The sequence below is a fragment of the Elaeis guineensis genome, chromosome 1, assembly GCF_000442705.2.
Source record: "Elaeis guineensis isolate ETL-2024a chromosome 1, EG11, whole genome shotgun sequence".
In the NCBI taxonomy this organism is placed as follows: domain Eukaryota; kingdom Viridiplantae; phylum Streptophyta; class Magnoliopsida; order Arecales; family Arecaceae; genus Elaeis; species Elaeis guineensis.
This window is the reverse complement of record NC_025993.2, coordinates 14838145-14865844: the sequence shown is the minus strand read 5'-3', so window position 1 is coordinate 14865844 and position 27700 is coordinate 14838145. Positions and strand designations below refer to the sequence as shown.

The window sequence follows — 27700 nt, the reverse complement described above, 5'->3', positions numbered from 1 at the left end:
ATGGTTCCACAATACCAAATCCAATTGCTCTCTTCACCCACTTGTTGAATATTTTGTTATTGCCTTGTGGTTTAATTGAACCCTTGGGTCTTTTAGACTTTAGGTAAGTAGCATCAAATAATAGCAATGGTGTATACAGTGCACATTCAGCCAATCCATCCTCCAACTTCATGACTGGTTTTCGATATTCTGTTACTCTATGATTATCGTCTTCATCTCCCAACTTCAGCTTCATTCGAGATATCGTCATTAGTGGCATCTGGGCAGTGCTATGGCAGCTCTCAAAGTCTTCCAGCGCCATGCCTCATTGAAGTTCAACTACCAAGTAATGCTTTGAAATCTGGTTCCGCATTCTCCTTTTCTTTCTTCTTTCCAGTCTGATTCTTGTTATGAGCAGCTTTATTTAGATGGGCTTTCTAGCTCCTGCTAACTTGTGGGAGGCTCCCTTATCTTCTCTACAGCAAAATCTTCAGTTTCCCATCAAAAACTTTGCGTTTTTGGTTGGAAAGCTCCTGTAAATATTTATCTTTATATATATTTATCAATAAAATAAGGGTGGCCCACAACCTCCCTCTTTAAGTCAAAAATAACAATGGTGTAGACGATCAAAAATGATGATCCCAAAATTACTACCGTTCAACTTTAACTTTTAAGACTATCTGCACACGCTGCTATTACTAAAAAATAATTGTTCGAATCCAACTTACAAATTACCGCTCTTGAGAGACTTTGTTTTAAAGTAACAATTGCTGAACTTATTCAGACTTGTGTTGTGGCGCCATTTTGTTTCACGTCCAAAGGTGTCTTTCTGTCAACTTCAGTTGGTGTACTTTTATCTATTTGTTCTTTTCGCTGTCCCCAAAGAACACTATAAAGGCCTCCAACCATAAGAAGTCCACCTAAGACACTGCATGCAACAACAACATTGAAGAAGTAAGCAAAATTCCACTGTATGCGTATTAGAAGTTGAACAAGGAGCTCAGAATTAGATTATCAAATGACACCTTCCCAAATTAACTAATTCTCCCAAGAGAAAATATGAGCACACGATTGTGATAATAAGAGTTAGTGGAGTGGACATGGCCAAGAAAACAGGGCCTTTCTTGTCAATGACCCAAGACTGTAAGTAAACTGCAACTCCTGTGACAATTATTCCCTGCATATATGATTTAAGAGTTAGATTTAGTCGTAGCAATAGTTAAAACAATTTTGAAATTGTTTATATAGAAATGTTGATAATCTTTACATAAATAAATTACCACTAGAGGCAATAATATTTGAGATCTAGTCCTGCAAAATTTTTATGCAACATAACCCATGTTCTCTCTTTCTCTCTCTTTCCTTCCTTTTCTTTCTTTTTTTTTTTTTTTTTTTGAAAAAAATGAGGGGTTTATCCCCTAACCAGCCACCTGGATGTAGGCGGGATTCAAACCGAGGTCACTAGATACAATAGCCCACTGACTATATTGGAACTATACTTTCTCGAAGATCTAATATGTAACACATGAATTATCTCAGCACTCTCCAGTCTTCTCAAGAAGAAATTAGGGGAAACAAATCAAGTATCTTCCAAGGGTTAAAGAACATAGCTAAGGAGTTCACAACATGAGCACTAACTCTCTTTCATTATCCAAGACTACTTTGCTGGAGCAAAATAGTTCACCAATCCCAAGCCCTCTAAAGTGGTGCCCCTTAGTTACAAGGAAAAATGTCAGGACACGATCAATGTGTCAAGTCCCCCTTATAGACTTCTTCCCCTCCGGCAGGAGATCTGATCATAAATCTGCTTTAAATGAAGGAAAATTTCAATGACAGGTTCAGGGTCAGCTTGAGAAATTGCTTTCTCATGATTATAGTTAAAAAAGGAACCAAATTCAAACCAAGCTGCAACACTTAGCTGTGGGTTTGCAAAGACAAGTATTGACTCTGCTCAACTTTAAGATCCAAGGACAAAGCAAATGAGCCAAGCTTGAGCACACCTTTATTATGATCTGGCTGTGCTCGACCAGTCAACTACTCCATTCATCTATTTAATCCCTTGAGCATTCAGGGCTACTATGAAAGAAACAATTCCCGATATGGCTTATTAAGGGAATAACGTTTTTTTTTTTGAATGGAATTAAGGGAATAATGTACTTGTACCAAAGGAAGGGTGATTTGCCAACATGTATGTTTTCAGACGACAATTTTTCACCCTGGCATAAGTTGGGACTTCACTCAGCCATTTTGAGAATGACAGCCAGAATGCCACCACTCTGAGTTCAAAAGCAGAATCTTCTCCAAGCACATACTTATCTTAGTCTTGAAGTAGATTGTCCCAAGTCTTGTTTTCTGAGAATATGGTGGTTATTCGCACCACTCATGTTGGCCCAAGACCTCTCACTTTGTAGGGTGCACTACCATTGGCTCAGATGATGCCAAGCATTGCTGCTGAAGTTACCAAGTCTTGAAGTGCATTGGTTTTATCTGTAGAAAGATAGGCAAATATACTTACACAATAAATGACAGAGACGAGGCCAGCGTCCAAACCCAACTTCCACCGAGAAAAGTCTCTTTCGAATGCTAGAGCAATGAAGAATGACTGAAAGGTGCTAAACAGACACTGGAGAGTGGTGAATGTAAGCTTGGAGGGGTACTCCTTCAGCAAAGGTGCCTAACATTAGGAAGTATTGCACAAATATAAGAAGTGTATATTTACGTAACCCAATTAGGGGCCGGAAACTGCAAAGTAACGTTCTCCAATGGACTCAAATTAATCCTGATGGAAATTCTTAGGGACATACCTGAAGCACCATCCACAAAGACCATGTTGAGTTGGAAATGGTCAAGAGAAAGGTTCCCAAGACCCAAGTCCTAGATGAATGGGTGTGAGGATGATTGATTTCTCTACTTCCATGGCCAAGGAGGTGATGATGAAGCAAAGGTTTGATGTGAGGTCCTTTGTAGAAGGCCATCTCCATAATGCCAGCCAGCAGAAGCAGTACCCCAGAAACTTTCATAATCCCAGAGAGCCTCTTTAACTCGACAGTCTCCTGGCTGTTGTGAATGGATATTGACCAGTTGAGATACATAACCTCATCTCTTCCATTGTGCAATAACAAGCTAGAATATCTATAATGTATTTGAATGCAAGTATTTAGTTCTTTGCATGTGCTAATTCTCCTTCATTTCCTTCATTTAGACCTTGTCATGCAAGGTACTTGTATGGCAAAATTAGACAGTATTTTCCTCATTTAAGTTGTGCCTTGTTGGTGCCAAATGGAAAGCGAAGAAAGACACGGTTGGATGGAGATTAGGGGAGAGTTGATATATATGACCCAATGCCATGTATTAATGCACCGTTCACAATGTGAAAACAAAGAATGAATATAACATACTGGGGGCATTGGATCACATACACAAAACACGATCCCCATACAACTGAGTGTTGGCCATCAGTAGTGGCTATCTACGCCCTCTTGAGACTACAGAAACGTGATACCATGCAAACCGCAGCCAAGTGATTATATTAGTCTATAGAGGCAATTCTGAAAGTTTTCATGCCGGCCAAACTCCAACCACAAACCAAAGGTCATGCTCATTTGAATCCAAGCTATAATCTTTCTCATTTAATGGTCCTGACTTTTGGGCATACTGTGGTTGTAGGGAAGCAGAAAACATGCAGTTGAAAACTTCAGGAACTATATATAAGCAAACCGATCAGATCATACCCAAATATTACAGCCATAATAAAGGTTGCCACTGGAATGGCATTCATCATTGCAGATGACAAGGTTGCCGAAGTGTAAGCAACACCTACAGAAAAAATAACCAAGGAGGGAGTGAACCTAGCAAAAAGGGAGAATGGTTAGACAAGCTCAAGAAAACGTTTGAAATACAATACATCTATAGCTTACCAAATTAGCAGACTTATTATAAATTGGTGCAAAATTATACACAAACTTTTGTGCGAGCGTATATGTGTGCGTTTCCCAAAAAGGCTGAATGCTGAACTAATTCTGCTAGGGAAACTTTTGTTGTTTCATTTTTGCGACTTGTGAAAAGGATATAAAGTAGATATAAGTCTAATTGGTAAACTTGCACTAAAGTGATCCACTACAACAAAAAACAATATACTTGATGAAAAAATCATCACCAAAAAAATTAATTTCATCATTAATTTAAAATCTTTGGTATCAAAAAGAATCATCACGATACTGGTTCGGAAAACTATATCCCTAAAGATATATGGTGACGATAGAAATATTTCATCAACAAATATATATTAGCGATGACAAAAATATGTTAATCACCAAATGGTATAGTATTTGATGATGATAGTTTTTATCACAAGAGATTGATAATTTCATCATGATATGACATACTTTTCATCATCAAAGATTGATCTCTGATAACAAACAAACTCATCATCAAAAGATTATATTTTTATATTAATATTATTTGTCAACAAAAAATAAAAATAATTTCATCAATAATGGAAATTCTTCGTCACTAAAGATTAATCTATGGTGATGTAACCAAACTCGTTTTCAGGAAAAGTTATATTTTTATGATTATATCATTCATCACAAATAGTAAAAAAATTTGGTCACTGAAAGATCAAACAAATCTTAAAGTTGAAAATTAGTTGGATATTATCTGACCAAGTCGATATTTATTCTCGATTCAAATTCGATCCAGATAGATATTTTGCATCGAACCCAAGACATTTTAGATTGTTGCATGCTACTGATCCAATCAGGATGAAGGAAGACTTACTTCAATATGCTCAACTTGAATCTCTCAAAAAAAAAAAATTTGAAAGAAGATAGAAGAATTATGAAAGTAAAACTTAAGTCCCTTTACTTTCATTGATTGACTTTCCACCACTAAAAACTAAGGTATTTAGGCCCTATTTATAATAATGATCTCCTCTCTTACACAATTCAAGTAGGATTTCTCTTTCTAGTTTCTAGAATAACTTCTTAATTTTTAGAAGGATATTTACCCTCAAACAATTTAGGTTGAATTTCTCTTTCTAGTTTAAATAGGACTAAATCTCTAAAAAAAATTGATTTATATAAAAAATGATGAAGAAAAATTAAATATTTTACATTAGGTAGATCTTGATTTCTATATTAATTTTGCCTTCTGTCACTCTGTCTCATTCCTCATAGATCGGAAGATAATTTCTAATCAAAGTCTTTGTTGACAAGAAAAGTTTTAGTTTGACCAGCTTGTTTGGAAGCCCAAAAGATAAAATTTTATTTCAATTTTACCCTATCAGGGCAAGCCTAAAATTATAGATCTTGAAAAGATATCTAATTTCAAAAAAGATCATCCCATTCAAACATCGTAAAATAAAATTATAGCCTCTTAAGTTTGATATGCGATCCAGCTGTAGCGCCCACTAGGATCCGGTACCACAAGATGCAGCAGAAAAAAAGAAAAAATAAAATAAGAAACACAATACAAATATGTGGATCGACCTCAACCCTACCTCCAAGGGGCATGCAAGTTTTACTATGAGAAAATAAAATAAGATCAATACAAGAGGAACTCATCACTCAACCCTTGTACAAAAGTCTCTCAAAAAAAAATCACAAAATCCTCACAAAAGCTTTATAAAATCTTTGTTGAAGCCTTTCTGCACCTTCAGAACGTCATCAGCTTTCAAACACAATAAACGATTTGTCAATCAAAGTTATATAAACTCTAGAATCATAAAAATACTGTTTTAGTAGGAAACAGAGTCCCAATCAAGCTTGGAATCATCCATGGCTGTCCGATCGTGACCGACTCGCACCAAAGACGTTTGATCACATAAAACAGTGCCATTGATCACCTAATCATGCTCAGATTCGCTCATAGCCATCCGATCATGATCGGCTATATTTTAGGCCGTCCGATCACATAAAAATGCACCTGAACTGTGTGTTCGGTCCACGCGATCCCATAGACCGCCCAGCGTCTTGCGGTCCATGGTGGACCATGCGAGCACTGGGCCTGGGATGCCCGCATGTGCTGGGCCGGCCCACGTGCGCATCCGCATTGGGCCCACCCGCACCTAGGCTGAGTGTGCCCGTACTGGGCCCGTCCACACGTTGGGCTACGTGCGGCTGCACTTTTGACGCATCTCCGTCGGGGCGAGTAGTGCTCTACTAGTCCCTGCCGGTCGTGCCGTCTTCTCTCATACGTAACTTCTCTGTTTGGACTCCGTTTAGGGTGATCTTGGGCTCATTGGACTTCATTTTTCATCTTGAACCTTGCTGTGGGCTCAATGTGGATCGAATCTTGAGGTATATTTTCTAACAATCTCTATCTTGACTCGATATTCGATCTTCATCTATCTTTGAGAGCCTGTGATCCATCTTACCCTCACACCCTGAGGCATGCCTGCTGTCTCATGGATGGGCAAATATGGGAGTCAAGTCCGGCTGCTCGATCCCACCTTCATCATGGGCTGTGTCCACTTTGACCAAAGACCTGCTCGGAGAAGTCTCCTGCGGTAATAGAAATCTCACCTTGCGACGTCGCCTCTCATTCTCCCGAGTCTCTCGTCTAGTGCCCGATCCACCTCCACTTGAAGCTCCACCTCCACCTAGAGCTCCACCTCGCTTTGGGCTCCTCCTGGCTCCTGAAGCTCCACCTTGCACTGGACTCTTCGTCAGATAATAATATCCTCTCGTCTTCTTTTTTCTCTCTAGAACAATCCAATTACCATGCAATACCTTCAGGATTTCTCCACCAGCTACCATCCTATAGCCTCTCGAATCTAGTCTGCTTAGTGAGATAAAATTCTGTCTGAAATCGGATATGTATCGAACCTTCCCTGATCTCTTCACTGCACCATCATGTGTCCTCCAGCTGACCGTCCCAATGCCTCTGATCGCACAGCTCGATCCATCTGGCAGATAAATAGTGCCCTCACTGCTCTCCAGAGAGTCAAACTGTTCCATTTTGTAACATACATGATAGGTGCATGCAGAATCTAAAAGCTATTGCTGGAAAGAAGTAGATATCTCATCAGATATCTTCAGAAAATTATCCTCTGAATCGCTATTGGCCGTCGCTGCAACAGTCCTCATTCGATCTCTGAGTTGAGAGTAATCTCTGGCTAGATGCCCCAACTCGTCACACCGATAACATCTGATCTTGCTCAAGTCCCTCTTGGACTTCGACTGCCCTTGTCGCGATCTCCTGTCACTCCGCTTACCGCCTCCTACTTCTTCAGAGACCACCAAAGCTGAGGTACCGTCACCTGAGCTCGAAGCTGGGTTCTCCCTCCTGAGAACCTCATTCTGGAGAATCACTGCGGTGACCTCATCCATCTTGATGGTGCTCTTCTCCACTAGAAGAGCAGTCACCAAAGACTCATACGAAAGGAGAAGCGATGCTAGCAAGACCAGCACTCTGGTCATCTCCTCAACTTTCTCGCCAATGCTGAGGAGGTCGGTGAGGATCTTCTGAAAGTGGCTGAGATGCTCCTGCACACTTTGTCCCTCAGTCATCTACAGCTGATAGAGCTGCCTCCAGAGGAAGAGAGTGTTGGTGAGAGACTTCCCCATGTACAACTCCTCGAGCTTCGACCACAGCCTCGTCGAAGAAGTCTCGCTAAGCATATGGATCACCACCTTATCCGCTAGGTACAAATGAATTATACTCACCGTCTACATCTGGAGCCTCCTCCAATATTGCACCTCTAAGGTAGTAGGCTTCTCATTGCATAAGAGAACATCGATCAACCCTTGTTGGATGAGCACGTCTTTCACTCTTGCCTGCCACAAGGAGAAATTATTCTTTCCATCAAACCTGTTGATCTCCATCTTGATTGTGTTTGTCTTCTCCATCTTCTATCTCGTTCACCACCGCTGTAACCTAGACTCTAACACAACCTTGCTCTGATACCAATTGTAGCACCCATCAGGATCTGATACTATAAGATGCAGCAAGAAGAAAAAAGAAACAAAACAAGAAACACAATACAAGTACATGGATCGGCCTCAAGCCTACATCCATGGGGCATGCAAGCTTTACTATGAGAATAAAATAAGATCAATATAAGAGAAACTCACCACTCAACCCTTGTATAAGAGTCTCTCATAAAAAAAAGCTCCAAAATCTTCACAATAGCTCTTTAAAACCTCTGTTGAAGTCTTTCTGTACCTCCAAGACGTCACCAGCTCTCAGACACAACAAACGGTTCATCAATTGAAGTTATATAGACTTCAAAATCACGAAAATACTATTTCAGTAGGAAACAAAGTCTCAATCAAGCTTGAAATTATCCGTGGCCATTTGATCATGATCGGCTCGCACCAGAGCCATCTGATCATGCAAAACAGTATCACTGATCACCTGATCATGCTCAAATTCACTCACAGCTGTCCAATCGTGACTGGCTGCATTCTGAGCCGTCCAATCATGCAAAAATGTACCTGAACCGTGCGTGGACTGCGTGTTCGGTCCACGTGATCCCATGGACTGCCCAGCACCTCGCGGTCCACAATGGACCGCGCGAGCACTGGGCCTGGGACGCCCGCACGTGTTGGGCTGGCCCACGCGCTCACCTGTGCTGGGCCCGCCCATGCCTGGGCCACACGTGCCTGCACTGGGCCCATCCACGCACTGGGCCGCATGCTGTTGCATGCTGGGTGCATCTCTGCCGGGACGGGCGGCGCTCCGTCGGTCCCCACTAGCCGCTGCCACCTCATGCACCATGTCGTCTTCTCTCACACGTAACTTCTCCGTCCGAACTCCGTTTGGGATGATCTTGAGCTCGTTGGACTCTATTTTTCATCCTGGATCTTGTTGTGGGCTCAATATGGATCGAATCTTGAGACATTTTTTCTAATACCAGCTTCCTGATATAGCAAATCTTGCTCCTAAACTATATCCACCCATATCCATAATAGCCAAAATAGTTCACATCGAGTTTGAACATCCTTCTAGATCAGGATTTTCTTTGTTTAGGAGATTTAGTTCCTGCTAAATTAGAATTGAAGGTGGAAAAGTGCTTACTTCTCCATCTCACAGTCAAGCCACCTGGACTTGCTTGAAGATGGTTTTCGGCATTGATCTTGTTTGCTACTAGGTCTCAATAAACTACTTGATCAGCTCCCACATTTGGACTTCATGGTAAGGACACTTATCGTCTTTCCTCATCGACAGTAACTATGGCAACTCCTCCTCAATTTGGATCTTAGTTGATTGGTCGATTAAGTGAGAGCTTGGCCGCTCATAAGTGGTATCAACCTCTTTCTCAAACTTGTTATAGAAATTAACAAGTGGCTTTGTTTGGGTAGTAGTCACAAGGTCTATATTTTTATGTGTTTTAAAGATGTTGATTATGAACTCCTTTCTTTCCTTTACAAGATGATGCTTTTTTTTCCATCTCTAGAAAATGCATTTTGATCCCAAAGATACGAGCTCCCAAGAAAAATCTAACAAACATGATCCCAAAGATACGAGCTCCCAAGAATAATCTAACAAACATCTAAAGGAATTACTTTACAAGTTACCTCACCAATATACTTCTCAATTATGGTGAACTTGAATGTACACATCTTCATGTTCTTCAACTCGACATCCTTTTGAATCCAACTAACAGGGCAAGAATGTGGATGAGCCTAGGTCTGCAGCTCTAACTCTTGAACTACTTTTCAAAAATGAGATTCTTCTGATTTCCAAGATCTAAGATACTCTTGATGATGCTTTGCTTCATCTAGATCTTCAAATGGAAGAGTTCCTCTCACCCCTCTTAGATTATTACATACTATTGATCTGACTGAGGAAAAGAAAGATTTATTTCAAATCACTCAAATTAAATCTTTCAAAAGAAAATTAAAAGAAGATGAAAAAACTATGAAAGTAGAGATTAAGTATCTTTTTTTTTATTGATTGATTCTCTACCACCAAAAACTGAGGTACATAGCTCCTATTTATAATAATGAGGTCCCCTATTGAAAAATTGGGCTGAATTTCTCTTTCTAGTTCGAATAAGACTAAGTAGATGTATGCAACCAAATCATTCAAACCGCATAACCAATCCGATCCATTAATTTCGGTTCAGTTTAGATCATATTTTTTTAGATTCGATTCAATTTCGATTTAAAAATTTTAGAAACCAAAAAAAATTGATTTGGTTTTGGTATAAATTTCAAAAAATCCAATTTAAACCAAACCAACCCATGTGTGTGTGTATACATATATATGCATGTACATATATATATATATATATATATATATATATATATATATATATATATATATATATATATATATATATATATAGGTAAATTGGGCTCTAATCGAATAGACCCCAATCCAAATCTAGTCACATGCACATCCATCCCATCAGATGCATCTTGAGGCACCTATTCCCGGCTACCATTCCTTTGTCATTTGTTTGACATGGTGCATTAAAAAAAGGATGGCGTTCAATGAGATGCAACAGAAACCCATGGGTTTTGGCTAAAATGGCATTTGAAAAAGCAAAAAAAAATGGCTTAATGGGGATAGGACACAGGGCTTTCATTCTCTGTCCCTCTCTATCCCTCTCTTTCTTGTTTCAAATAGCATCCACTCATTTCCTCTCTCTCTCTCTCTCTCTCTCGTTGCCTCTCTTATTTCAAACACCATCTTCCCATTCTCTCTGTCCATATCTCTGTCTCTGAAACTCTCTATCCCTTCTCTCCCTTGTTGACAAAAATTCTAGCCTCCCTCTATCTCCCTTTGGCCCTTCAAATGGCAATGGAGCTCTCTCTCTCCCTCCCTCTCTATCTCTTGTATTTCTGTTGACATCATCTCGTTCTCTCTCTCCTCTCTCTCTCTGACCTCTACAACCACTCTTTCCCTCTTTCTCTTACAGCACAAACTCAAGTCTCCTTGTCTCCCTTTAGCCTAACCACTAAAATTCTGTCTCCCTCTCATTGGAATCAACCTCCTTCCTCTCTCTCTCTCTGTCCTGTCGATCAAAGAATCATTAACCCCATAGCTCTCTACACCTCTGTCACCAAAATTCCATCCCCCACCTCTCTCTTTCTCATCGGAAGGTAGCTCAAGGAAGGATTAAATTCATCTTAAGCTAAACAAAGACAAATCAAAGAAAAGGATGAAATTGTCAATGTCCGATCATCGGAATCCTTTGTTCTCTGCCTCTTGAGTACAAGGTACACCTTAATCATTATATAATACTTAGAGGATAAACACAAGATCATAGTATATAGAAATATATATGATATGCATCACCTATAATACATTTGATATGCATCAATAAAAATGAATTGCATTTTAATTGCATCTCCCTTTGAATAGCAGATCATAATATACATTACTTAGTAGAGTATATAAATTTGAATATGTACTGCTTGTATTAACTCTATTACACTAGCAGTAATTATACAAATTGCACATATGTTGGATGTAAAAAGCATGTATGATGATAACACGATGGCCATCTTTAGCACACCCAGGTAGTTTTGTAGGGAGAGTAAGCAATGGGGATGATTATATTTCACTTGATGACATACCTAATTCAGCCAATATGGACAATGTAGAGAGGGCTTCTAAGTAGATAGACTATATTGCCCTGACTCCAAATTTACTTAGGAAACATTAATAATAATTTAGCATTACATGAAGGTATGGACTTTGATACTCAAGAAGAAGGTATGAAAGCCTATAACCAATACATGTATCATAAAGAATTTGATATTTGGAAGGGATCATCTTATCAATCTCTAAGGATAAGAAAATTAGCAAGTAAGAATTCATATGTTGTAAAGAAGAAATATATAAGCCTAACAGCAATATGCAAGTTGATGGGCAAAATCATTCAGCACTCATAACACCGTGCAAGGAAGAATAGAACATTTGCATTGGATGCAAAGCAAAAATACACATTAAAAAAATAAAGTTGGCAAGTGGGAGGTTGTATTGTTTCATGATATTTGTTGGTGCAGAATTCCGCCGAAGTCCGAGAAGCTGGAGTTTGGATGACCGCGGCCGCCGTCGGGACCTGCAAGGGAAGTCTAAACCGGAGTTGGAGGTGCTCCGACAAGACCTTTCGACGCTCAAATCAGTACTCTGCTTCAACAGAAATGGAGTGCTCGAGAAAAAATTTTAGTAGAGTTTTGAGATAGAGATCAGAGCTTAGAGAAGAACGTATCTGGGGGTCTCTTTTATAGATGGAGAGCGTAACTGATTAACAGCGACGTCTGTAACTGTCTGGTAGTGGGCTGTTCAGAGCCGTCTGGAGTTTGTTACGGAGAGTAGTGGCGTCAGGGGTCGTTCAGGGCCACGTGGAGTTGGTTACGGAGAGTGGAGTGGTGGCCGTTGTTGCGACTTGCCAGGGAGTAGTGGAGCCACATGGAATCCGTTGCAAAGAGTGGAGCAGGGTAGCGGCCCTCATCGTGGCTTGCCAGAGAGTTCGGATCTGTCAATCGAAGCTTGACTGAGATGTCTGATGGAGCGGAATGGTTCTCTGTCTCGTCAATCCAGGAGAAGCTCGGACGTTTTTGAGGTCGCTGACGAGTCTACTATGGTCGGAGGCCTTGGGCGCTGAGGTTACAGGTGAGAGCCATCTGCTGTAGAGACTCGGATGAAGACTTTCAGTTGGTGAAGTCCGATAGGAGCCCAATTGCTAGGGAAGTCCGTTTGGGATCTGCCTGGCGTGGAAGCTCGTCTGAAGATAATCCGTCGAAGAACTCTGATTTCATGAGGAACTTGGCGGAAGGTCGGCCAGTGGTAGACTTCGGATGGCATTGGGGAGGCTCATCTGTCGGAGGAGTATGGGGGATCCGGAGACGATCGGCCGTTATAGAAATTCAGCTGCTGGAGTCTGTCCATTGCGAAAGCTCGTCCGAAATCCATCCACTGTGGAAGCTCGGACAGAGTCTGATTCTCATGGGAGGCCGAAAGGAGGTCGCTTATTGTTGGAGCTCGGTCGAAGATCGGTTATTGTGGGAGCTCGGAGTAACGACCTGGCCGGTGAATCCTGCCCCCTGGTAGAAGCTCGTTTGGGATCCGGCTACGAAGAAGCTTGGCTGAAGTCTACCTGTAATGAAAGTTCGGAAGAAATCTATTTACAGTAGAGGCCCGAATGGAATTTGCTTACAGTAAAGATCCGGGGTAGATCGCCCACTGTAGGAGTTCGGAGTAGATCGCTCGTAGCAGGAGTTCGGAGAAGACCGCTCGTAGTAGAAGCTCAGCTCTCGTAGGAGCTCGGCTGGAACTGCTCGTAGCAGAAGTTCGGAGTAGATCGCTCATAGTAGAAGCTCGGCTCTCGTAGGAGATCGGTTGGAACTACTTGTAGTAGAAGCTCGGCTCTCGCAGGAGCTCGACTGGAACTGCTCATAGTAGAAGCTCGGCTACAACTGCTCGTAGTAGAAGCTCGGCTCTCGCAGGACCTCGGTTAGAATCCTGAAGGCGGTCGACCATCGTAGAAACTTGGATAGAGTCTGATTACTGTAGAAACCTTGTTGTTGAAGAAGCTTGGATATTGACGAAGTCCGAAAGGAGTTCGGAGAATAGTTGGTCACAGTAGAAGGTCGGCTGGCAGTGAGGTCCAGAGAGCTTTTGGGGTGGCCCGGTAGACGAATGGAGAAACTCATTGTTGGAGAAGTCCGGAAGGGTCGATCTTTTACATACTTCGACCGGGGGGTATTTTATACCCAACAATATTTATAACCATGAGCTCATTTATAGCCCATCTAAAACTTATCTCCTTTGATCACATAGAAAGATCACCGCAGAAGATAAAGAATTTATAGAAACTTTACATAAGCAAAATATTTCTACTAAATAAATCATAGGTGCTATCTTACAACTATATGGAGATATATGAAATATAAGCTTTACTAGGAAGAATCAGAGCAACTTTGAAACCAACCTCCAAAAATAGTTATTCAACATTAACCTACCAATAACAAATAATCATTTTAGATCTCTATAAGTTGAAAATCCAGCCTTCTTTTATGCCATCCAATTAGCTACTGACAATAGTATGTAGAATATTGTTTAGATTGATGAGAGATCAATATTATCTTACCAATACTTAGATGTGGTGAAATTCGATACTACATATACATGACAAATATATACAACATGTCTTTTGCATCATTTGTCGATGTCAACCACCACATATGGTCTATTTTATTAGATTGTGCCCTAGTATGAAATGAGTGCACTAAATTATTTGTTTGGATTATCCAATCTTTTCTAGAGGCACTATATGACAAACACCAAAATGCATCTTAATCAATCAAGATCCAATAATAAAAAAGGTAATTAATCATGTTTTTCCAAATACTATCCATCAATTTTGTAAGTGGCATATCTTGAAGAATATCAGACAATATTTGTCTATATTTTTTTTAGCACAAAGGATGGACTTAAAGAAGATCTTCACTATTACATCAATGCTTCTGTCTCTCTAGAGTAGATTGAGCATCGTCAGGACGTATTTATTAAAAAATATTCTTTGGAGTTCAACACTTACTTTGATCACCTATACAGTATATGAGACCAATGGGTTCTTGCATACTTTAGACATATTCTTTACTTCCATATCTATAGCACAACATAGTGAAAGTAGATACTCATTATTTAAGGATTATATTGATAATCACATGAATGCTTTCAAGTTTATTACTCAATATGAAGCGGTCTTGGAGAGCACATATGACTGAGAGGATGAGGACTTCCGTGCTACAATATTTAGACAATATTTATGGTTGAAGTACCTAATTGAGAAGCATGCTTTTGAAGTGTATACAAAAAATATTTTTAAGCATTTTAAGGAGCAACTCAAAATGACCATCATGTATGATGTGGAGAAGATCGAAAAATATAACTTGTATCATGTGGTTGATATTGATACTTCGAATGGAAATCAGAATAAGGAAACATCATATGATATAATATATACCATGTCGAATGAGAAATTTACATGCTTATGTCTGATGTTTGAATTCAGTAATGTTATATATGCTCATATCTTAAAAATTCTTATTTATTTAAGAATTCATTGCATCCCTATGCATTACATATTAAAGCATGGGACAAAATTTGCAAACGAAGAAGTTATTGATATGATACAAAGGGATGGCGAACTTATAGAGGATATGATATCGAGAACTACATGATTTAATGGGCTATATAAAATGCTTTTGAAATTAGCATATGATAGATGTACCTTTTATGAAACCTATGATCCTGTCATTAACATTATAAGGTCTATCATCAAAAAAGTATGCATATTGAAAAAGAACCTATTTAAAGAATAAAGTGCTACAGACGAAAGTCGTACTCAATTTTGGGTGGCTATAACATATTGTAGCCAAGCAAAAAAAATAAGTGCAAACAATGTCACACTTAAAGATCCTCTGACTTCAAACTATAAAGGTCAGAAGTAATTGAGCAGATTCAAACAACCAATGAAAGTTGTATCAAAAAAATAATGGACATGCAAGAAATATCATCAAAAGGGTCATAATATTCGAATATGCAAGACAGACGTTAGTAAAAGCTACATCCTTTTAATTAATTAGTATTATAATTTGATAGAATCTTTTTTTTGTGACTTATTGGGTTATTGTATTTTACTATCAATAATTTCAAAGCATACATCAGTGGTGATTCATCCGAGGAAGAGCAATTCAATGAGCATGTAGGCTCACTGCTATTTTAGACCATATGTTTGTAATTCTAGCATGATGGGTACTATTTTAACTTAGATATTATATATAAGCTATGTACATGATGTATTCACTTACAAAGATGTAAAGAAATATGATTGCATATAGTTGTGAAAAGAAATATGATTGCACATAGTTCTAAATGAATCTATTACTCATATGCTATGATACAGTTTGTTTTGTTTGGTTTGTTTGTTCAATATTACTTTGATGATTATGATCTTCAAATAATTAGTCTAAGTATCTTTTGGAAAGTGGATTAGCATAAAATTTGCATGTGAAACATATTTTCCATAATAAACACAAACTCATCAAAATAAACACTAACTTCAAGTAGCATAAATATAAAACCTATAACAATAAACATAAACTCACCAGAATAAATACTAACTTCTGGTAGAATAAATACAAATTCTATGAAAATAAACACAAACTCACCAAAAAAAATACAAATGGGCTCAGGATAAATACAAACTTTTCTTATTGCTCTCTGTCCTGTGGACTCCCATGCAAGAATAAATACAAATTCATATAACAAATACAAACACTATATAATAAATACAAACTCAACATCCAATTGGATGGCATAAAAGAAGGCTAGATTCTTAGCTTGTAGAGATAAAAAATGATTAATTGTTATTTGCAGATCAATGTTAAATAACTATTTTTGGAGGTTGGCTCTAAGGTTGCTTAGATCTTTTCTAGTAAAACTTATATTATATATCTCCATAAAATTATGAGATATCACCCATAATTTATTGAGTAAAAATATTTTGCTCATGTAAATATAAATTTCTTATCTTTTGTAGTGATCTTTTTATGCGATCGGAAGTTTTAGATAGGCCATGAGTGAGCTTATGATTATGAACATTTTGAAATGATGTAACCTCCCACTTGCCAAATTCATTCTTTTTAATGCACACATTTGCTTTGCATCCAATGCGAATGCTCTATCCTTCATTGTATGGTGTTGTGGGTGCTGCATGATCTTGCCGATCAACTGGCATATTGTTTTTAGGTTTATATATCTTTTCTTTACAATATATGAATCGATGAGATGATTACTTTCGAATAGCAAATTCTTTATGCTATGCATATTGGTTGTAGGCTTCCATTGCTTCTTTATGAGTATCGAAAATCATGCCTTTGACAATGCTAAATTATCAATGTTTCCTGATTTTGGAGTTTGGGCAATACAATTTGCTTGCACAGATGCCCTCTCTATATTATTAATGTTGGCTAAATTGGGTGTGTCATCAAGTGAAATATAAAAATCCTCATTGCTTCCTCCCCCTACAAAACTACCTGGTGTGCTAATGACAACCATTATATTGTCATCATACATACTGTCTACATCCATTATATATACAATTCTATAATTACTACCAATGAAATAGAGTTAATATACTTATCATTCAAATGCATATATCCTACTAAGTAATGTATATTATGATCAGTTATTCAAAGGATGATACAACTAAAATGCAATTCACTTTTATTGATGCATATGTACTACAAGTGATGCATATCAAGTATATTTTTATATGCTATATATGATATTGTGTTTTTTTTGTAAGCATTATATGTGGTTAAGGTGTACCTTACACTCAAAGAGGCAGAGAACAAAGGATTTTGATGACCGTGTGTTGACAGTGTAATCCTTTTCTTGCTTTTATCTTCATTCAACTGAAGATGAATTTAACCCTTCCTTGAGCAACCTTATGATGAGAAAGAGGAAGATGGGGGATGGGTTTTCGGTGATAGAGGGGTGAAGAGCTATGTGGTTGATAATGCTTCGACTGGTAAGATAGAGAGAGAGAGGAAGGAGGTCGATTCCAATGAGAGAGGGAGAGAGAATTTCAATGGTCGACCTAAAAGAAGAGAGAGGCTTGAGTTTGTACTGATGAGAGATAGAGAGAGTTGTAGAGGCCAAAGAGAGAGAGGGGGGAGAGAGAACAAGATGATGTCAATAAAAATACAACAGATAGAGAGGGAGGGAGACAGAGAGCTTCATTACCATTAGAAGGGCCAAAGGGAGAGATAAGGAGGCTCAACTTTTGTTGACGAGGGAGAGAGAGGGATAGATAGTTTCATAGCCAGAGAGAGATAAAGGAAAGATGGTGTTTGAAACAAGAGAGATAGAGAGAGAGAGAATAAGCGGATGTTGTTTGAATAAGCGGGTGCTGTTTGAAACAAGAGAGAGAGGGAGAGGGTTAGAGACTGAGAGCTCCATATCCCATCCTCATTGAGGGTTTTTTTTTTTTTTTTTTTTTTTTTGAAATGCCATTTCAGCCAAAATCCATGGGCTTCCATCATGTCCCATTGAATGCCATCTTTTTTTTTTTTTTTTTTAACATGCCATATCACCCAAACGATAAAGGAATAGTCTCCGGTAGTTGAAAATGGATGCCTCCAAATGCACATCGATGGACAAACATGCATGTAACTGGATCCCAGTCGACCTCACATATATATATATATATAGGATAAGTCATAAGCCGCCCTATTTTCTCAAAGGAGGTTGTAGTCCTATTCATTTAGCCCATTTAACTCATCTATAAGCTGCCCATTTAATCCATCATAAGCCGCCCTATTTTCTCAAAGGAGGGTGTAGTCCTATTCATTTAGCCCATTTAACTCATCTATAAGCTGCCCATTTAATCCATTCCAAAAGCTTTCTATTTATTATAATTTGAACTTAAAATAGATAGCAACCTATTTAGCCTATTCTATAAGCTGCCCATTTTGGTGATGAACGTGTATGTAACTGGATCCCAATTTACCTCACACACACACACACACACACACACACACACACACACACACATATATATATATATATATATATATATATATATATATATATATATATGAGATAAGTCATAAGCTGCCCCACTTTCTCAAAGGAGGTTGTAGTCCTATTCATGTAGCCCATTTAACTTATCTATAAGCTGCTCATAATCCATCCCAAAAGCTTCCCATTTATTATAATTAGAACTTAAAATAGATAGCAACCCATTTAGCCTATACTATAAGCTGTCCATTTGATAAAAGCCCAATAGTCCACAATCTGATAAACCAAATTGAGGAAAATCAATTTTTTGGATCATTTTGAACTAGTTTTTCCTTGTAATTAGTTCAATTTCAGTTTTAGTTTTAGGAAACCAGTTTAGGCCACTTCAATTTGAAGATTGAACCTAAACTAACCCCAACACTTGTCGGACTAGGTCTCTTAAAAAAAATATAATTAATATAAAAAATCATAAAAAAATTACATGAAGTAGATCTCAACTTCTAATCAATTTGCCATCTATCACTCCATCTAATTCTTCATGGATTGGAAGATAATCTCCAATCAAAAAGTTTTTTGAAAAGAAAAGTTTTGGTTTGATTTATCCATTTTGGAGATCCAAACAATAAAATTTTAGCCTACTTTAGCTCCTTTAGGGGCTAGCCTAAAGTAGTAGATCTCAAAAAGATACTCAATTTTTATAAAAAATTCATCTCAGTTGGGTATTATATAACCAAATTATGGTCTCCTAAAATTTCGGACAAGATTTGTCTTTGTGATGTAGTGAATCTTACTTCCGAACCTTATCTAGCCACATCCATAGTGGCCAAAATAATCCATATTGAGTTTGAAAATTTTTCTAGATCAGGGCTCTCCTATTTAGGAGATTTAACTCCCATCAAATCAGAACTGAATAAGTAGAAATACTTGTTTCTCTATCTCATGATTGAACCATCTAGCTTTGCTTGAAGATGGTCTCTAGCCTTGATCTTCTTTGCTCCTTAGACTCAACAAACTACTTAATCCACCCCACATCTGGACTTCATGGTATGGACACTACTTGTTGTCTTTCTTCATCGATGGTAACTACAACAATGCCCACTCGATCTCAATCTCGATTGATTGGTTTGTTGAACCAGGGGGTAAGAACTTGGCTACTTATAAGTAATATCAACTTTTTGTACAATCATCACAAACTTGTTGCAGACTCTAACAAGTCGCTTTGTCTAGGCAGCAGTCACAAGGTTTATATTTACTTTTATTTTGGAGGTGTTGATCATGAACTCTTTCCCATCCTTTATGAGACGATACTTTTTCTTCCATTCGAGCTCCCAAGAATAACTTGGTAAATATTCAAAGGAACTGCTTCACAAGCTATCTCATCAAGATACCTTTCAGTTATGATGAACTTCAAGGTGCACTACATAGTGATCATCAACTCAACATCTTTTTAAATCCAACTAAAAGGGTAAAGATGTGGATGCAGCTTGGTTTACAACCCTAGCTCCTAAATTAGATTTGCAAAGATGAGATTCTTCTACCATCTAGGATCTAAAATAGCCATAATGATGCTATGCTTCATCTGGATCTTCAAATAGATGAGTTCCTCTTGTGCCTCTACATCTATCTCAGTTACTATCTTAGATCTTTTTTTTTTCCACCATCAAGCTCAATTTAGAATTTGCTTTTTCGAGTTTGAATAGCTCCTCAACCTCTACAATATCAAGACCACCTTCTTTTTCTTCTGAGAATTATCATCCTTCAACTTCCTCATATTGGAATGCAATTCAGGGTGAAGTTTTCAACATTATTCGTTGGAGTGTTCGCAAAGGTTATAATAACCATAATAATTTTTCTGAGTTATCTTGACATGCTTTTTGCCCTAGTCCCCCTTTTGGCTTAATTAATCTTCTATTATCTTTCTTGCATTTGTCACCTTTTTCTATGTTCCCTAAGCCAATTCTTCTCCTCAATCCCCATGGCCTTCACACTAGCTTCACTAATATCTTCAACTTTGAAAAGTTTCGACTTCTTTGGATGATCTCGTGGAAACCTCTAATATGCTTCATAAAAACTGCATGATCATCAATGGAGATTTTGAAGAAGATTGCTTGCTTGTGATACTAGATGGTGTAGTCTTAGATATATTAATCAAACTTCTGCAATAAGTATTACCACTTGATCCATCGATCCTCTTCGTGGCCCATTGGGTAAAACTACTTCTTGATTTGGCCCTTAAATTTGCTTTACATCATGTTACAAATATCATTGTTTCACATATATGACTTTCACCATATAAGACATCGCTATCAAGCTTGAGACAAGCTTGATATCTAACCTTTCTACATTAACAGTCATCCAATCGAAAAAAAAAGATTTTTTTCAACCCATTCAACTTAGATCCCTCAAAAGAAAAAAAAGAAGATGATAGAAGTATGGCGAAAGTAGGGCTTAAATCCCTTTTTTCATTGATTAATTCTCTATGCTATAAATAGAGGTACAAAGCTCCTATTTATAATAGTGAGATCTATCCTTGCACAATTCGAATCGATTCTTCTTTTTATCTTCTACAAGGATATCCACTATTGAATAAGTTGGATTAGACTCCTCTTTCTAGCATAAATAGAATTAGATCTTAAAAAAAATATGATGAATATAAAAAAGAATAAAAAATATTAAAATTTTGTAGAAGATGGATCTCGACTTCTATATCAACTTTATCTTCTATCACTCTACCTAATTTTTTATAAATTAAAAGATAACTTCAAATCAAAATCTTTTCAAAAAAGAAAGTTTTGAATTGATTAGTCTGTTTTGAGGCCCAAACAATAAAATCTTGGTTTGATTTAGCCCCTTTAAGGGTTGGCCCAAAGATATATATCTCAAAAAGATATCCAATTTTAAGAAAAAAAGATCATTTCAATCGGATATCGTATGGTCAAGTTATAGCCTCCTGAAGTTTGGTATACAATTCAACTTCTAGATATGGTGGATCTTGCTCTTGAATTTTGTTTATCTCTCCTCATAGTAACCAACGTAGTCTACATTAAATCTTGATAGTGGTAAAAATGATCCACATCGAGTCTAGTGATTCTTTTGGATATTTGTAATAGTTAGAGTAATCCACATCAAATCTAATGATTCACCTAAATCAAAGCTCCTCTTGTTTAAGGGATGTAGCTCTTGCTAAATCGAAAATGAAGATAAAAAATGCCTGCTCCTCTACCTCATGATTGAACCACTTGGTTTTGCTCGAAGATAGTTTCCACTCTTGCTCTTCTTTATCGGATGATAAATCTTGATCTCTAGATTTAGGAGATAACCTCAATACAAGAGTTGTTGGTGCTTGTGTTGAAGGTGTTGCCAATTAAGACACGATCTAGGTGAATAGACAATCTTCTCCTCTAATTATGTGAGACATTCTTTTATCTCATCATCTATTAAGATAGATTTAGCAACTATACTCATTTTTTATCCTTTGATGTACTTTAAGCATCAATAGCCTTTCTTCTAACAACTTCTATTGCTCGCATGTTAGACCTCTCATAGATGTAGAGGATCAAAACTCTGATATCAGCTTGATCCAATAGGAGAGAAGGAATATTTTCTTCAACCCACTTAATTTGGATCTCTCAAAAGAAAAAAAAAAAGATGAAAGAATTATGAAAGTAGGGTTAAATCTTCTTTCTTTCATTGATTAATTTTTTATACCATAAACTGAGGTACATAGTCTCCATTTATAATAATAAGATCCATCCTTATATAATTCGGATTAGATTTTTTTCTTATCTTCTAGAAGGATGTCCACCACTGAACAAATTGCGTAGGACTCCTCTTCCTAGCTTAAATAGAATTAGATCTCTAAAATTAAATATGATGAATATAAAAATTATAAAAAATTAAAATTATATAAAAGATAGATCTTGACTTCTGCATCAATTTTACCTTCATTGCTCTACCTAATTCTTCTCAAATTGAAAGATAACTCTAGGTCAAAGTCTTTCCCAAAAAGGAAAGTTTTAGTTTGATCGGCTCTTTTTGAGATCCAAACAATAAAATTTTGATCTGATTTAGTCCTTTTAAGGCCTGATCCAAAGTTGTAAATCTTAAAAAGATAATCAATTCTAAAAAAAAAAGATCATCAAACATTGTATGATCAAGTTATGGCCTCTTGAATTTTGACATGTGATTCGGCTTCCAGATTTTATTTTGCTCTTCTCATAATGACCAACGTGAAGCACATTATGTCTAATGATCCTTCTGAAGATTTATAATAGTTAAAATGGCCCACATCAAGTCTGATGATCCATCTGGATCAAGTAGTCCTATTGTATATGGAGATCTCAATTCAAGCTTCAACTTTAAATAGTTGAAGAGAGATTTTTCATTTATTTAGGCTGCACATCCTTCTCGTTGCATGAAAAATCTTTATCTCCAAATATAGGCGACAGCTTCACAATAGAAGTTGCTAGTACTTGTACTTGCATTGAAGATATTACCAATCTGGGATGACCTCGATGAGCTGGGCAATCTTCTTCTCTACTTATGTACAACATCCTTTCGTCTCATCATTTATCGAGGAAGAAATAGCAGCTATGCTCATCTTTGCCCTTTGATGTACTTGAAGTATAAATAATTCTTCTCCCAATTACTTGTATTGCTAGTGCATCTAGATCATAAATTAAGGCTCCTACAAATACAGAGGACTAATACTTTAGTACCAACTTATTTCTATATATGTAGAGAAACTTGACTCTGATATCAACTTGAATCGATTAAAAAGAAGAAAGATTTTTTTCAACCCTCTCAATTCAAATCTCTTAAAAAAATAGAAGAAGATGGAAGAATTACAAAAGCAAGGCTTAAATCTTTTTTTTCTTTTATTGATTAATTCTCCACCACCAAAAACTAAGGTACATAGCATCTATTTATACTATTAAGATCCTCTTACACAATTTGAGTGGCATTCTTCTTTATAGTTTCTAGAAAGATGTTTCCTCTTGAGTAATTCAGATCAGATTCCTCTTCTAATTCAAATATGACTAAGTTTTTTAATAAAATGATTAATATAACAATCATGAATAGTTCAAATAGATCTCAACTTTCATATCAATTCTTTTATATTTTGCTCTATCTAATTCTTTATGGATTGAAAAATAACCTCCAATCAAAATCTTTTCTAAAAAAAAAAGTTTTGATTTTACTAGCATGTTTCGAGACCTAAAGATAAAATTTTGATCTGATTTGGTTCCTTTAGAGGCTGGTACAAAGTTGTAGATATTTTAAAAATATCTAATTTCAAAAAAAAAAGATCATCTCAATCAGGCAGCATATGACCAAATTATGACATTTTAAAATTTGGTATGTTGTTCAGCTTTCTAATATTATGGATCTTGCTTCTAAATACTATCCAGCTCTATCTATAGTGACCAAAATCATTCAAATCGAATTTGAGGATCCTCCTAAATTAGCTACTCAATTATTTTAAATATTAACTTCTAATATATAATTATGATTTATTATTCTTGTTCAAATCTATTCAAATTATAAGAATATTCTCATTTAGAATATATTATGGTAATTCATATTTTAGTAATTAGTTCATTTATATAAATTTTAATTCTTTCTTTTGACAAAAAAATGACTAACTTTATTTTATTCTTTATAATATTCGAACATTTTTCTAAAATATTATTGAAATATCAATAATTCACATATTCCAATATTTGTAGATAATCTTTAAATTTTTAAAAATAACTAATTTATGATTATTTTATTCATACTACAATTAAAAAGTAATAATGGTATTTAATATGAAAACCTTTAATTCTTTAAATAGTTTAATTTCTAATGTTCTTTAAATTCAAATTAGGTTAGATTAATTATCTGAATCTTAGTTAAATTGGAGTAACAACAAATTTAATATTTAAATCTTAGATTATTATCTAGTTACTATAATTTTTTATATCAAATTTATGGTGATAAAATTTTTTCATAAATATAATTTTTGTAACTAAAAAAACTGGTAACGTTAATTATTAACAAATCTTAGTTTTCACAAACAAAATTGCAATTATTGGTGATGTAATTATCATCAACAACAACTATAGATAAGTAATTTTCATATATTTTGAATGATAATTACAATAATATTTAGTAATATAATAGTTTTATAAGGAATTTTGTGACCTATTAGTGCCAAAAAATTTTTGTTAGCATGCAATAAGAATCTTCATACAAAAATTTTCTCAAGACTATTTGAAATTCACGTCATACTTGTGACAATATAATTTTTCTATGAAAATAATTTTCATTACTAAAAATTACTATCAACAATTTAGTAATGAAACTTTACTATCATCACGAAATTTGCAATCATTGGTGATGCTATTATTTTCATCACAAATGGAACACATAACTAATTTCTAAATCTTCAAAAATAAAATAAGAATGGATAATATATAAGAAATTTATAAGTCATCCAAAGCATAGATATTTAGTGACTGAAAATATTTCATCATAATATTTGCAAATTCTTACTAACAATAAAATTTGTCAGAATATGGTAAGAATCGTCGCAAAAAATATCCTCCATACGGAGGAAATTTGCATGATGTTTGTTGACACTATTAATTTTGTCATGAAAGTGATTTGATTATTTTTATTTTTCATAAACAAAATAAGAATAGGTAATGAGAGATTTAGGTCACCAAAAATAGAAATATTTAGTGGCCTAAGATATTTCATTATAAAATTTACTAATTTTCAATGATGATAAACTGTGTCACAATATAGTAAAAGTCATCACAAAAAATTCCTCCATGTGGCCAAAATTGGCATCAGATATTTGGTGACATATTTTTCTAATAAATATAATTTTCATTATAAAAAAGTTTATTAACTCTAATAGCATGAGAAAAGTTAATTTTGTCACCAAAGTTATATTTCTATTGATGAAATTTCTTTTGTCATAAATTTTTTTGTTACTAATTATAATGTCTTTTGTTGTAGAGGCATCAAGCAAAATCAGTCGGATGATCTTCCTATCCTAATCTATTTATCAAAAACATTGACAAGAAGGACAACAATTATTATACAGATCAAATATGCCTTCTTGAATAGCTTGCCATTATTTAATGGTTTTGACTCGTTTAAGTGAACAATCATGTAAATTTAGCGGGCATGGATGTATAGATGTGGATTTTATGCAATGCAAGCTTTTTATTTACAGGATGTGAATGGCTCATTCATATGTAGGTCAAATAAATGTTTAAAGCTTATAATGTGTTGCCGAATTAACCCAAATGTTTGGACACATGCAACCATGGCGAACATAGGAGAACCAATAAGAGTTGCAAACAAGCGGACTCGATGCAGCATGAAAACAAACGGCGAGCCATGTTTTTTATGGTAATTAATGTGACAGCTAATAAAATCTAATTCAAAATTTCCATCAAGAAAAGGACAAAACTTACCCAAATAAAGAAAGTAGGAATATTTTGAAGCAGAGCTTAAATGGAAGAGGTGGAGCAGTTCTCCTACAAAATATTTATAGAGCTTCAACAATCACATGAGAAAGGAGAGGTCCAAGAAAATGAAGAGAGAAGTACCTTTCTACTACAAATGCAAGGGGCGCCAAGAATAGAGTGGCAAACAACAGTCTATAGAGCGCAAACACGTATGCGCTCATGCCTCCATTGAAGGCAGCCTTGGAGGTAATATTTAACCCCGCATATATCGCTCTAACGAGAAAGATGACCAAGTAGACCTTAGGATTGTTCATGACCAAGAGTTTGGCCTAGAAGCTCAGGCAGAGAATGAAGGCCCTCGTATGTACCTGGGTGTAGGAAAAGGAGAGGAAACTACGCTTATTTGATGGTTAACCTGGAAGGCAGAAGGTCTATGGAAGTTCCCTCGAAAGGATTGGATTCCAAGCCGGCAGCAGCACTTGGTGCCACCTGGATATCATCTCAGTTCATCTACTGACTGTGCAAAGTGCATATTCTGGTCGCTGTTAAACTCGTTTCAAGAGAGAAGAAAATCTAGTTTGAATTCCTGTTTGGCCCATAAAATATGCCGTGCCCAACAACAACAACAAAAAAAAGAAAAAAACAAAAGAAAAAAGAGACTTGGTTCCCCATGGCCACCAGCAACCTTGTTCCTTTTCTTTGCTGGTGCAAATAAGCGAGTATATATATGAGCATGCTTTGATCGCAACATCACTAACCAAACAAGCCAATCACTAAAAAGGACGTAATTCAAAAGCCACAAATAAAGAGCTCGCACCAGCACAAGGAAAGCTAGACGCAGTTCATGACGTATTCCACAGTACACACTGCAGTCAATCACCATACAAGTCGACAATGGCCACTAAAGGCCCTCAATTAACGCAGGTGCGATTCACAGCACATACCTCCTACCTACCTACCAAAATCTGGTCACCATTGTTGCCGGCCACAATTTTGGGCCCATTTATAAAGTTACTACGATTCTTGGCAATAAACTGGCACTCAAATATGCGATGCTCTGCAAAGTTTTCCAATGGAAGCAATAATATGCTAGATTACACGCTTGTGGTGGTCATATGCTTTTCTTAATGGACTGCTATTTGATGATGGGACATGGTGAGTTCTACTTTCCAGCACGATAGAAACTTTAAGTGCTCGACTTGGATCATGGCTTGTCCTATTCTAACCAAGGGCCTTGAGTGTCTTAATCAATATTGAAGCATTGCCCACTAGGATGCTACTGTGTCTTTGGTTTGCTCTCATGTCTCACCGTTGCAACATATTTACTTTTTCCTGAAATTGTAAGAATATCTGAACAATGCACTGTTCTCTTCTCAGACCACCAGAACGATGATTTTTTAACTTATTTATCTTCATAAATTTTCTAAATATATTTTGTATTTTTAATTGATAGCAAATATCATTGTTTAACATGAACAACCCATACTTAATGGGTCATGTCTGAGTGTTCCGCTATTTTCTAGGATATTCGGGAGGTTGGTTCAATTCATGTAATAAAACAAGTACCAATTCTGGAAGAAAAGAAATACCTGACTCGACTCACAGAGTTGATCCAATAATCCAACCTCGTCATCGTATAAGGAAAGAACCGGAAAAATCCAACCCCCAACATCCAAATCCAGAACCCACTCAAACGCATTTTGATTTTGTTAAGTTTTGCCCAACCCACTGAAGCCCACTGTTCTTTTTTTAAAGTTTTCTAT

The 27700-nt window shown here is 36.5% G+C and overlaps 1 protein-coding gene across 2 annotated transcripts; it reads right to left on the bottom strand.

Moving 5' to 3' along the window:
• Window positions 1-647: 647 nt before the first annotated feature.
• Window positions 648-26522, bottom strand: LOC105038020 (WAT1-related protein At5g64700-like). Of its 2 annotated transcripts, XM_010913688.4 has the most exons (7): window positions 26079-26519; window positions 25944-26006; window positions 3711-3827; window positions 2784-3036; window positions 2495-2653; window positions 1005-1156; window positions 650-907 (listed from the first exon to the last, which is right to left on the bottom strand). In XM_010913688.4, the coding sequence occupies exons 1-7, from the start codon at window positions 26249-26251 to the stop codon at window positions 760-762; spliced, it is 1065 nt and encodes a 354-aa protein (XP_010911990.1). In that variant the 5' UTR covers window positions 26252-26519; the 3' UTR covers window positions 650-759. The 2 variants fall into 2 exon arrangements, with proteins under 2 accessions (XP_073106863.1, XP_010911990.1); XM_073250762.1 differs by lacking the exon at window positions 25944-26006 and having other exon boundaries at window positions 648-907; window positions 26079-26522.
• Window positions 26523-27700: the final 1178 nt, after the last annotated feature.